We start from the raw sequence: 14,312 nt of genomic DNA on the forward strand, positions 1-14,312 counted from the left end.
TACGTCGTTATTAAAAATTTTACTGGCGTGTTTGTGTGATGTATCTTACAGTGTAACATGCGTTAAACAAATCAACATTACATGTGAAAGCTTAGCTTCTCTTGTAGCTTATTAAACTTCGAGACAAACATTATATTCGAAAGCTTTGCTTTTCTTGTAGCAACACTATGTATATTAATTTGAACCATTAAATTTTCCTGTTGTTGGAATTCAAATTTATGCTTTCGTGATACGAAAATATGCAGCATACATGTTGCTGCAGATCAAAGATATATTCAAAGATATATTTTCGCTCTGAGTTTTGTTTGCTAAAGTGTTGGGAAATTCTACGCTCCTGTATAAAACCATATCCATTCAAAGGATACGTTTTATAGTTCATAGGGAAAGTATACTATCACTTAACACAGAAAAAGTGTATTTTCACCCGGGAGAAAATGTATTTTTAGCCAGGAGATTCGGGGAAAATCCGGGAATTTTTTTTCCTTGTCCGTGTATACACCCTGTTACTTTTACAATTGTCATCTACATTGGCATAACAACTGAGATATCATATAAGGCTACGTTAGACTCGGACTTGATATTTCCACACATACAGTAATACATGTATGTGGTAATGCTTCCTGTAAATGGTGAATTTGAGCTAAAGCAGATGTGGTGATGTATTTCCACACACATTGCGTAGTGCAAGGATAATGTTCCAGGCACTTTCGCACATCTTTCCATTGATCACTGAGCCAGACAGTCATTGGAACAGCTTCTTCTGTAGGAACTTACAAAATGCATAGTTTTCTCACAACCCTTGATACAATTTGTGCAAATGTTTCTGCACTAGAAACATGGTGTTACCACTCAGTATGCTCACCCATACCATCCTCTTGATCTCATCGCAAATTCCATCAACCGCACCCTTTTGTGACCTCTTGCAAAGAAGCTACAGTCAGCTGGATATCCTCAGTTCTTCACAGTGCAGGAAGTGCTCAAAAATGAATCCAAGTTTGAACTGAGCTGCTGCTCCATCAGTTCAGTGTTGTCCATCAGTTCAGTGTTGACAGAATATAATTTTAGGGTTCTGTTGTTGAAACTCAGTTAAAATAGCTTTATTAAAGATAAAAACAATGACATGTAGAATCAGACAAATATCATATGAAAACTGCCTTTAGCTCATTGCTATCAGGATAACAATAGAATAATGTGACAATTTCAGAACTTAGTGAACTTGAGTTATTTCCTTTTGAAACTTGATGCTGAAATTACCTGTAAAATGTGAATGGAAAATTATTTCTCCATCAGACAAATGAACCTTCAGTACATGAATTTCTGAATGCTGTCTTACACTGTTCTAAATGTGGAGAGAGAAATTTTCAAGCAATGTTTTTAGAAAGGCAAAGCCTTCTGCAATGGGCATGAATGGAGTCATTGGCATTGCAGCTGGTTTTCTACAGATCCACTGGTAGAATTTAATGTCCTTGGTAACATCAACTTCAGAAATATATGTGGAAGTAGTGTTTACTCCACAGATTTGGAAATTCTGCTTTGCACTAGTGATAGAAGTTTGTGGAAACTGTTTCAACAGCCAATGTGTCTGCATTGCACGGAAATAATGGTATATTGTGAGAAAGTTAAATGACAAGTAACTGCCCATTCTCGTGAAGTATGCACATGAAGACCTCTTCATCGTTCTCTTTTGTAGGAAGTACATAAGGTGCTGGACAAGAATCTGACTTAATACAACCAATTTTTAAATGTCAATATTCCTAACTCAGTAATTTCTAAACCTCATTGATATGCATGTTGAGGTGCAGGCTGTCATCGATCCTTGTGGCCATCGCAGAGACAGATACCAGGTGCAGGTTGTTCACTTAAGGCAGCCAATAAAACCGGCCACCCCTCAGATTTCTATGTCTGGCTATATCCACAATTTGGCAAGAGTGTAGAATGCAGAAGTGTTTGGAGAAAGAGTTTCTCCTTCTCAAGCAGTTACAGTGCTGTATGAGCTTGTGGTCTACTGGTAAACATCACGAAATGTGGATTTGGAGTTATGAATTTGAGTCCACACACTCACTTTTTTTTTTTTTTTTTTTTTTTTTTTTTTTTTTTTTTTTTTTTTTTTTTTTTTTAACTGCTTAAGTTGTAAGTATGACATAACCAGAAAAGTATTCACTTCACATTCTGACCCATCAGTAATAGCAAAAGCTTCCGGAAACAATTCATCAAAGGAGCTCATGGCTGTATCGAGATCAGCACATTACACACTCCAGTTTCCTTGCCCTTTTGTGGCCACCAGAGACTGGCCGTATGTCACATGCCACATGCATAACCAAGTGACTGCAGTATGGCACTGAGAGTGTATTTATCAGTTGTCATTTACTTGCTTGAATTTCCAGTATTTATCTTCCTGTTAAGTATTGGGTTTTGCGTATTCGATACTTGAACTTCGTGAAAATTGTGTAAGCCTTGGAAAATAATCTCAAGTGGAATAGAAGTTAAACATTTGTGGCATAACAATCTGTCGATCTGTTGTGGATACAAGACAGCAGCCGGACAGATATTTACCAAAGAAAAATCACCAAACAGCCATATGTTTTCAGAAGTTACATTATTTGTACGACTGGTTTTGGCATCTCATTAATGCCAGCTGCAGGCCCCTGCATGTTCCTTGAGGATTCACATTTACTGATACTGTACTTCATTGCGGATTCGTGCTGGTATAGTCTTATCTGCGAGTGTGATATCTAGCTAATTACCTACATATTATGTAATCCCCTGGAGCAATTTCAGTCCTTGACATGAAACTACAGATTTCATTTGGCTATATTAACCCATGATATTTAATTGCATTCTTCAGACTGATAAGTGTTATCTTTTACATACAAGGGTAATCCCAAAAGTGAGGGCTCCTATTTTTTAATAAGTATATAGACCTGTTTATTTCTACAATGGTTTACAGGTTTAACATTTAGCTATTTTTTGACATAATCACCTTTTCTGTTGCTGCACTTCCGTAGATGCTGTGGCAGTTATTGTATGCCCATATCATACCAGCTCGATGCCGTGCTGTTCAGAAAGTTATGAACCTCTTCTTTCACCCCGTCATTGGAGCTGAATCACTTTCCAGACAAATGTTCTTTTAACCTAGGGAACAGGTGATAGTCACTGGGTGCCAAGTCAGAACTATAGGTTGGGTGGGTAATTATGTTCCACTGAAACTGTTGCAGGAGAGCAACGGTTTGCTGAGTGATGTGTGGGTTAGCGTTGTCATGGAGAATGTGAACGCCCTTGCTCAACATTCATTTTCTCCTGTTCTGAATTGCCCTTTTGAGTTTTTTCAGAGTCTCACAGTACCTGTCGGTGTCAATTGTGGTCCCAGCAATTCAGCTCCGACAATGAGGTGAAAGTAGTAGTTCAGAACTTCCTGAACAGCATGGCGGCGAGCTGATTTGACATGGGCATACAATAACTGCCACAGCATCTACGGAAATGAAGCAACAGAAATGGTGATTGTCAAAAAATAGCTAAATGTTAAACCTGTAAACTGATGTAAACCATTGAATAAACAGGTTAATGTACTCGTAAAAAAAAAAATGGAGACTTTAGTTTCGGGATTACCCTCGTAGTTAGAATGCCTTTTTTAGCCTGGTGCATTTTTAGACCCAAATTGACATAATCCCCAGGTCATATGTTGGGTGTTGGGTGTGTGACTGAATCTCGTGAGTTGTGTTTGTGTAGTGTAAGTTAGCTGTGTGACCTGACCTTAATTTTGGCATACACCTTAAGGGAAATTTTTTGATGTTCTTACCACGTATGCAAATTCTATGATTTTTAAGGATTTTTTTATTGATGTTGATCTGATGATACGTGGGATTTGATTATATTCTTGTCTACTGAACTGGGTAGCAAATTTCACTTTGTAGCTCGATACTCCCGGCATATGTAGTCCTGCACTACTAAATTGGTTGTTTTCCTCATTATTTAGAAGGCTTTGATTTAGTATTGGTAAATTCATTGATTGTTTTGTAGTATGAGGTCATGTAACAACTCCATTTCAACTCAAAATATTGCTCCTTTTTGTGCCAGTAAGTTCCTTAACTATTGTGCTTGTATTTTGTATTCTTGCCGGTTTTCACACACTTTGCATACTTTTAGCCCGGTCTGTGCCTACACTCCCTTTTGTGAAACAGCTTGCTATGTGTTAGTTCATATTTGGATGGGTTTAATCATTCTATAAATATCAATAGTATATCACCTTAAATCCCAAGAGAGTAGAAATTACATAGTCTATTGAGATTTTTGGGGGGCTCTGCTTGATTAATAAGTATTTTGGGTTGCTTGCTTGTTCCATCCTAGTATTTGTCCACCAATTGATGTTCAAGGGACTGTAAGGCATATTTTTTTATTTGACATTTAACATTATGCCGTCTATGTATTTCATGAGTATTCCTCACAAGTTTTTTCTTACTGTTATTCACTTAGTAATTTGTTGACCATTGGGGTTGCCTCCAATAGCATATTTTGATATTGTGAAAACTTATTCTGATACAATACTAATAGTGGGTGATATTAGTTCGGTAATAGATAAGCACGCTATTGTGTACTTCATAGGTCAAATCACAACTTTTAATTTGAACGGGGATAGTTTTCCTTAAGAACTATGGCGATTCTCATGTGTATGAGTTAATATATACGCTAGACAAGTTTTATCCTTTTGTGCATCTTATCTTGTATAGTGTCTATTTTTTGTTTCTGTGATGTTCGTCATGTTCTACTATAAATGCATTACATCAAAATAGTTTTGATGTGAACCAATATGTGTACATATTACGTTTTGTTGTGCTTTGTATGAACAGGTGCTCTTCTTAACACTACATGTTGCATTTTGTAGGTTTTCAGTACTTTCATTATTACACTTCATTGTCTGTAATGTCAACTAGTGGTATACCTTGACACATACTACACGTATACACACTCGTTTGTAACATGCAGGGTCTTGAAGACTGCATTAATAAAATGTTTAAATTGGTCTCTTAAATAAAATAACTTCTGAAAACCTATCACTGTTTGGTGATTATTCTTTGGTAAAACTTTGTGGCATATTGTTAGCTGTGGGTTTAATAGAAAATGATGGCAGCAGTGCCAGGTCTAACTCTTTGTATTGAGTTTGAGGTGAATGCTTTTGGACAAAAGTGTCAAAAAAGAATTTACGTGTTTAAAGGAAGATTGTGTTGGCATGAAAGATATTCAAGACTCAGGAAGTCAACATAATTGATGTGTAATGAATTGGAACATTTAACCATCACGTGACATATGCATTCAATACACAAGGTTCAGAAGTCAGGTTTGGGAGTACTGCATGCTGTAATTCAAAGTGAAAAAAATAAAAGGGTGAGTATTAATGCATATTTGAGCATCATCAGTCCACTCATTGGGAAGTCATATACAATATTGTTACTGGTGATGATTTATGATGTGCTTGTTAACTTCTTAAGAAGAAATTAACAGCTGAGCTCTAAAAAAAGACATATACTTTGGCAAATGGCAGTGTCGATATAGTATTTTTCATCTGGTGGCACAGAAAGGGTGTTGTACTCTACAAACTTTTTGCTAGGGTTGTGTCCATTGCAGCTTGTATTATTTGCCAACATCTGACACATTCTGGTCACAGTGTAAGAAAAATGACCAACAAAGCTCTATCACGTATTGCTGCAACACTGTAACTCACTCTGCTGAGGAGGAATCATACATGTTCAGGTATATGATAGGAATGATCATTCAATTTGAAGCAAGAGAAGTCCAGTAAACGTGGGCTTTGAAATGCATACCTTAAGAGCTATGAGCATTTTTTCAGTCTACTTTAATTAGGAACAATACAGTGTGTCCCATGAGGAATGATCAGGATTATGACAAATGATCATTCAAAGCATGGCCTGTATTATGCACACCCTAAGGACTATGAGCAGTTTTTTATCTTCACTACTGAGGAACACCTCTTCAGCTGAAGAAGTGCTCATAGTTCTTCAAGTGTGCATTTCAAAATCCAAGTTTGCTAGACTTCGATGCTTTGAATGACAGTTCCCATCATACCCCTAAACATACACTATGTGATCAAAAGTATCCAGACACCCCCAAAAACATAAGTTTTTCGTATTAGTTGCATTGTGCTGCTGCCTACCGCCAGAATGGGGCATGCCACATAACTCACGGACTTCGAACGTGGCCAGGTGATTGGGTGTCACTTGTCATACATCTGTACACAAGATTTCCACACACTTAAACATCCCTAGGTCAACTGTTTCTGATGTGATAGTGAAGTGGAAACGTGAAGGGACACATACAGCACAAAAGCGTCAGGCCGACCTCGTCTGTTGTCTGACAAGAAACCGCCAACAGTTGAAGAGGGTCATAATGAGTAATAGGCAGACATCTATCCAGACCACCACACAGGAATTCCAAACTGCATCAGGATCTACTGCAAGTACTATGACAGTTAGGCACCAGGTGATAAAACATGGATTTCGTGGTCGAGCTACTGCTTGTAAGTCACACATCGCACCGGTAAATGCAAAATGACACCTCGCTTGGTGTAAGGAGCATAAGCATTGGATGATTGAATGGTGGAAAAATATTGTGTGGAGTGGCGAATCACAGTACACAGTGTGGTGATATAATGGCATGGTGTGGGTATGGCGAATGTCCTGGGAATGTCATCTGCCAGTGTGCGTAGTGCCAACAGTAAAATTCGGAGCCGGTAATGTTATGGTGTGCTCGTGTTTTTCATGGAAGGTGCTTGCATCCCTTGTTGTTTTGCGTGGCATTGTCACATTACAAGCCTACGTTGATGTTTTAAGCACCCCGTTGTTGAAGAGCAATTCAGGAATGGTGATTGCATCTTTCAACATGATCGAGCACCTTTTCGTAATGCGTGGCCTGTGACAGAGTGATTACACAACAATGACATCCCTGTAATGGACTGGCCTGCACAGAGTCCTGACCTGAAACCTATAGAACACCTTTGGGATGTTTTAGAATGCACACTTCGTGCCAGGGCTCACTGACTGGCATCGATACCTCTCCTCAGAGGAGCACTCCATGAAGAATGGTCTGCCATTCCCCAAGAAACTTTCCAGCACCACATTGAACATATGTCTGCAAGAGTGGAAGCTATCATCAAGGCTGAGAGTGGGCCAACACCATACTGAATTCCAGCCTTACTGATGGAGGGCGCCATGAACTTGTCTGTCATTTTCAGCCAGGCGTCCGGGTACTTTTGATCACATAGTGTGTATCATTCCTCTTGGGACGGCCTGAATATTCTTTCAAATTAACTGAATTGGTCTGACAGTTCTCAGGTAGTTAACTGATTGCACACCTCTGAGAGCCACCTGGTTCTGTGTTAAAGATGTCGCCAAACCAGGTGTGAACTGAATTGTCATACCAAAAGGAATTATTTTGATGGTTCTTCAATAAGTATACATTTGAGGGTATAAGATCAGAAATAGCAGTGCATGATGCATGACTCCCAAACTAACTTCTGGATAGTTCTATTTGTGACATCAGCAGAATGTTTTATTGCATCACATTATAATGTTTCTTTTCTTTACCTATTAGCTTCTTGATCCACGTCTGCCATCTTACTTCCCAAGTGTATGAGACTTGGCCGCTAGATTTAGTCAATATTGAAACATATTTTGGAGTAGGAACAGGCCTATCAAATGCCTAACAAAAATCAACTTACAGATTGCTACACTTAGTATTTCAGACACAAACAAAATTAGACGAGAACCAATTGTTCAGGTAGACTTATTGGATGAGGAGGAGAGCATAGTGGTATGCTCATTACAGGTTTGCTCAGTAATGGTGAGAGTGAAATGGGAAGATTCATTCAAGTTGAGTGACAGATGCTGCAAGATGTGATGTGCTGTATTGATACATTTACCCTTAAAACTGCAACAACATGGATTCTAAGAAGTTAGGCAACCTTCCACCTAAATATTGTAAGATGGCAATAACAAAATTTAAAAAAAGCTGATATGAAGGCTTACTGGCAGTTACTCTTTCTGTGCAGCATTCACAAACTGAACATAAAAAGGGAGAAACAACAGTGGTAGTTAACGTACCCTCCACATCATGGGGCATGCAGAGTTTGAATTTAGATGTAGAACTGATGTGACAGTCAAACAGTACACTTACATACTAGGTCACAGAAGGTGCTTCTTTGTGACTACATAATGGTTAAAATGTTCCTATAATACAGTCAATAAAAAATAAAAATGTTACATGACTTGGGAATAACTAACAAACAATGGAAAAGCCATCTTTGTGTTTCTTCTTAAATGAGAAGTAACTGAAGACCAATCAAAAGACGAGAAAAAGATTTCTTAAAGATGTTTACATCCAGTACAAAACAAGACTGTTTCCTGATCTTTGGCCAAAATGTAAAAAACTCGTGATGTTCTTGGTGAGAGCATATCTAAAATTAATTATGAAAAGGTTCTTGCAGCAGTTTTTTTCCCTTAAAACTGTATTGTTACAGGGTAAAACCATGCCGACTGTACAATTTTGGAAAAGGCAAATGCCCATTTGGGGATAAATGTTTCTACCTACATACATTGCCAGATGGAACAAAACCAGACCATCTCGATTTTAGAAGACCAAAGCGTATCAATGCAGAAGGATTGCCACATTTTCAGGTAACTTGATTTTTTTACAAATTTAAGAATGTTTCAGTATCGTTAATAAAGATTTTGTTTCAGTTGTTCTTTTTGTGAGCCACTTCCATAGACTTGAATCAAAATGACAAACATCAGCAGTGTGAAAAACTGGCTTCCTTTATTTAAGATAATCACTGTAATGTCTTAAACCAGTGGTGCAATTTACCAAGAATTTTGCTGATGTCTGAAAAGTGTTGCTCTTCAGTACTGTTGTGAAACACAAATTGTCAAGAAAAAAAGCCTATTGGTTTAATAATACTAAACAGCAAAAACTTCTCTGATCTGCAAGATATTATTCGAATTAATTAACCCCTTGCCTCAATTACACAAATCTGTCTTGTTGGTGCCCAAACAGTATAAAGTATTGAAAGAGCAATGCATTAATATGTAGTTGTAAAAGGTTGTGAAGACTATCAGTGCAGCCCGATGTCGAGACCCGGTGAGTATCCAATCTGTCTGTGGATGCCACTGCCTTCAGATCGGAGTGTTCCTGATGTATTTTGTCAATTGTGGGATTCCACACTGCACTGAGCTGAAAAACGCTATCCCTGTTTACTAAATTGTTGTGCAGACATATCTCCACTGCCTCTTTGAAGATAGTCCCAGAAACCATTGGCACTGCACTGCTTCTTCGTGTTTTTTTAAATTGTACGGTGTGTCCCTTGATAATGCTATGTTCTGCTATTGCGGACTTGTTTGTCTGTTATAGTCATACGTTCCTGATGTGTTCAGTACGGTGCTGGGAGATACATTGTTGTGCCTGCCCGATATATTCCATCCCACATTCACACTCTATATTCTTAATGCCCGGCGTCTGCAACCCCAGCTGGTCTTTGGTTGAGCCAGGTATATCTTGCACTTTGTGCAGCGCGTGAAGGATGGTCATTATTTTGTGCTTCTTTAATATTCTTGCGATCTCGGCAGTCAGCGGTCCAGCAAATGGCAGAAACGCAACACAATTTGCTTCGTCGTCTTCTGGTTTCTTCTCCCGCCTCTCCTCTGCATGCAAGCATGTGTTATTTGTCTCTCGGTGTAGCCATTCTTTCAGAAGGTTTCCCACAGATGTGCTAACACAGGCAGCAAATTCTCGCTGTCACAGATCGACCTGGCTCTTTGTACTAAGGAGTTTAGTACTGAGTTACATTGTGCTGGATGGTGACAGTTCCGAGCATTGAGATGTAAGTCCATGTGTGTCGTCTTCCTGTAGACCGAGTGTCCCAACGTTCCATCCAAATTTTTCTTGATTGAAATACCCAAGACGGGAAGAAAGCCTCTCTCCTCTACATTCATGGTGAATTTGATGCTGACATGTATGCCACTGAGATGGTGTAGAAACTCCTGTAATTTTTCCCTGCCATGGGACTACATTAAAAAAGTGTCATTTACGTATCTGTAGAACACCTTTCGTTTATGGCGAGCAGTGTTCAGTGCCACATCTTCAAAGTGCTCCATGTATAAGTTGGCAATACCTGGCCAGGGGGGAAGCCATGGCAACAGCATCTGTTTGCTCATAGAATTTCCCACCACATTTGAAGTATGTTGTGGTCAACATGAGAAGAAAGAGTCTGAGTGTGTCCTCATTGAAGTGATCTTCGAAGGAATCATCCAGCGGCACCCGGGTGAAAAAGAGAAGTGACATCAAAGCTGACTAGTAGATCATTCTCATCCTGGTGTAACCCTTGGAGTATCTTAACAAATTCGGTAGAGTTCTTGACATGGTGAGGGCAGTGACAGACCCATGGTTTTAACAGCTGTGCTAGGTGCTTGGCTACACCATATGTCGGAGAATTAATGGTGTTCTGTATAGGACGTAGTGGGACAATCTCCTTATTGATCTTCGGGAGACCATACAGTCAAGGTGGATCCGCTGCTAGAGGATAAATCTTCCTGATGATGTTTCTGTCAAATCCTGAGCTGTTGAGAAGATTGATGGTCTTGCGCGTAACAGAAGCAGTAGCGTTTTTACCCACTTATTTGTATGCTAGATCTTGTAGTAAGGTGTCGATCGTCTGCCAGTAATCTTCTGTCTTCAGTAGGACTGTCGCATTCCCTTTGTCTGCTAAGACCACTATATCCCTGTCATCATGAAGGTTCAACAGTGCTCTTCTGCCGCAGCGTTGTTGTTCGGCATTCTTGCTTTCTCAAGTACCCTGCTGGTCTCTCTCCTCCCTCCTCACTTCCTCGGCTGCTCTCGGCGGGAGTCCGCATATGGGTTGACTCGACGTTGCTGATGATGTCACATTTTGGTAACGTTCTTGCAATTGGAGCAAAGTTCAGGCCTTTCGACAGCATGGAGATAGTTGGCTCATTCAGTGCTCTCTCTAATAGGTTGACGACGGTCTTAACATTGCTTGCTTTCTCCTCCTGTTGACGTCTGCCTGGAAGTCCGAGGAACTTCTTGCACTGTTTGTCGGTGGCTTTCTTCTAGTAGGGCTCACTGCTGGCGTCCAGCCACTCCCAGATGTGTGCTGGGAGAGTGGAGGCTAGGTACAGGTGGTGAGTGAGCAAAGTCTTGGCATTCTTTTAGAGTCGTATTCTGGTAACATGTATGTATTCCCGTACCAAGGCTGAACCAGCTTGTCATAATACACGTTTTGTCCTCACTGTGTTGACAGGATGCTGCAAGTTCACAAACTGCGGCATCACTTCCTTATCTCAACACTTTAGCAAGAAGGCTAATCTGTAGAGCAGCTTTCCGTTCTTGATTCGTAGATTCTGCAGCATCTTGTAGATATACTGGACATCTCTCCCCGCAGAGATACGTTATATGTGATTGCAGTCTCTCTCGGCATATTCCAATGATGAATTCTTCTCAGGTTATCAGCTGAGTGCTCCAATTCCAAGAACGTTACCAAAACATGACATCGTCAGCAATGTCGAGCAAGCCATATGTGGACTCGCACCAAGAGCAGCCAAGGAAGTGAGGAGGGAGATTAGCAGGGTGCTTGAGAAAGCAAGAATGCCGAACAACAACATTGTGGCAGAAGAGCGCAAGGCACTGTTGAACCTTCATGATGACAGGTATATAGTGGTCTTAGCAGACAAAGGGAATGCGAAGTCCAGCTGAAGTCAGAAGATTACTGGCAGAAGATCGACACCTCACTACAAGATCTAGAATACAAAGCGACTGCTTGTGTGTTGCACAAGACCAAAAACCTTCTCAACAGCTCAGGACTTGAGAGAAACATCATCAGGAAGCTTTACCCTCTGGCATCGACTCCACCGTGACTCACCTTTTAAGTCGAAGGTGGTCTTGCCTCTGCTGCTTCAGAAGTGGGAAATTTCCTGCCTCTAGCATAGCGTTGGGTTTGCTCACCTGCTGACTTACCTCATTTTGCTTTTACCATTGACAACATGACTGGCCTTTTACATTTTTTAGCCTTTTCTCTTTTATTGTTCTGACTTTTCTGAGATGTCATACTATCAGAATGGACCACATTTGAAACAAGGGACTGATGCCCTTGCTGTTTGGTCTCTTAAACGCCAACCAACCAATCCACCGTAACTACGGCCTCCCGAAGATCCATAAGGAGAATGCCCCACTTCATCCCATATTGAACACCATAGACTCTCCGACGTGTGGTGTAGCCAAGCACCCAGGACAGCTGTTAAAACTACTCGTGGGTCACTGCCATCACCATCTCAAGAACTCAACCGAATTTGTTAATGTACTCCAAGGGCTACACATGGATGAGAATGATCTACTAGTCAGCTTTGATGTCAGTTATCTTTCCACCCGGATGCTGCTGGATGATTCCTTAACTCTAGAATGAGATTTTCACTCTGCAGCGGAGTGTGCGCAGATATGAAACTTGCTGGCAGATTGCCTTTCGCGGGCAAGTGCTCTACCAACTGAGCTACCCAAGCACGACTCACGACCCGTCCTCACAGCTTTACTTCTTCCAGTACCTCGTCACCTTACTTCCAAACTTTGCAGAAGGTCTCCTGCGAGGAGACCATTCCTTAGTTTGGCCCCCATGGCAAGGAAAAACTACAGGAGTTTCTACACCATCTCAGTGGCATACATGTCAGCATCAAATTCGCCATGAAGGTAGAAGAGAGAGGCTTTCTTTCCTTCTTTGGTATTTCAATAAAGAAAAATCCTGATGGAACATTGGGACACTCGGTCTACAGGAAGACGACACACATGGACTTACATCTCAATACTCGGAGCTGTCACCATCCAGCACATTGTAACTCAGTACTAAACTCCTTAGTACAAAGAGCCAGGTCGATCTGTGACAGCGAGAATTTGCTGCCTGTGTTAGCACATCTGTGGGAAACCTTCTGAAAGAATGGCTAAACCGAGAGACAAATAACACATGCTTGGATGCAGAGGAGAGGCGGGAGGAGAAACCAGAAGACGAAGCAAATCGTGTTGCATTTCTGCCGTTTGCTGGGCTGCTGACTGCCAAGATCGCAAGAATATTAAAGAAGCGTGAAAAATCAACCATCTTTCGACACCGCAAAAAGTTACAGGTATACTTGGCTCAACCAAAGATCAGCTGGGGCTGCAGATGCCAGACATTTACAGTATTAAGTGCAAATGTAGGATGGAATATATCGGGGAGACACAATGATATATCTCCCAGCGCTGTACTGAACACATCAGGAATGTATGACTAGAAAAGACAAACAAGCCTGCGATAGCAGAACATAACACTATTGAGGGACACACATTCGAATTCGAAAATCGAAGCAGCTGTGCAGCACCAATGGTTTCTGGTACTCTATCTTCAAAATGGGAGTGGAGATACACCTGGACAACACTTTAGTAAACAGGGATAGCGGTTTTAAGCTCAGTGTAGCGTGGAATCATGCAATTGACAAAATACGTCAGGAACGCCATGATCAGAAGGCAGCGGCATCGGTAGGCAGATTGGATAGCCACCAGGTCTTGAAACCAGGCCACGCTGCGGCCCCCACCACAACCAACATGGTACTCCCTTCCGGAGGAATGTGATTGGCCGGACTACAGGAGCGGACGATGGCCAAGCAGCTTTATAGATATGCAGAACAGAGCATCCCGACACTTGGCCAGAAGATGATGGGTACGAAACTCATTGAAACATTGTGACTAGATAATGCCACAAGTTCCTCCAAAAAAAACCTTAACACAAATAAAGCCTAACAAAAAATAATTGTATTTAAAATGCATTCTCAATATGAATTGAAACCACTTGTGAAGTACCAAATGTATGGAACTCCATTTGGAAAAGCAGTTATGTTCAGAATAACTGTCACCATTAGATCTAGCATGTTATAGTGTGTTTTGATTTCTTTAAAAGCTCTTCTTCCGTGTGATCAGAAAAAAAGAAAAATGCAACGTTCGCCTAATCTGGACGTGAAAAATGTTATACTAAGTATGGAAAAGTGTGTGGTAAACTGCTCTACGTACACACTATTTTAATTTACACAGTACAGTAAACATGTATTAGGACAATTGGTAAGAAAATATTGTGTTTAAACAATCCATAACAATGAAAGAAAATCTGTCATACTTACTAAAATATAGTGGACATTTTATCCCTACTTTTTAGTTGAAAACCTCAGTCATTGGTTTTTGCATTACGAAGACAGTCTGTTATGATGCATAGTTGTGCCATC

At 40.5% G+C, this 14,312-nt stretch overlaps 1 protein-coding gene across 1 annotated transcript in view; it reads left to right on the forward strand.

The window, feature by feature from the left end:
* LOC126298615 (probable E3 ubiquitin-protein ligase makorin-1) overlaps nt 1-14,312 on the forward strand; it is a 124,463-nt gene that overhangs the window by 87,934 nt on the left and 22,217 nt on the right. Inside the window, exon 8 of the mRNA XM_049990021.1 lies at nt 8,528-8,684. Coding sequence (XP_049845978.1) covers nt 8,528-8,684 — 157 coding nt within the window. The remainder of the gene's footprint in view (nt 1-8,527; nt 8,685-14,312) is intronic.

Source organism: Schistocerca gregaria, chromosome X, assembly GCF_023897955.1.
Source record: "Schistocerca gregaria isolate iqSchGreg1 chromosome X, iqSchGreg1.2, whole genome shotgun sequence".
Classification (NCBI taxonomy): Eukaryota; Metazoa; Arthropoda; class Insecta; order Orthoptera; family Acrididae; genus Schistocerca; species Schistocerca gregaria.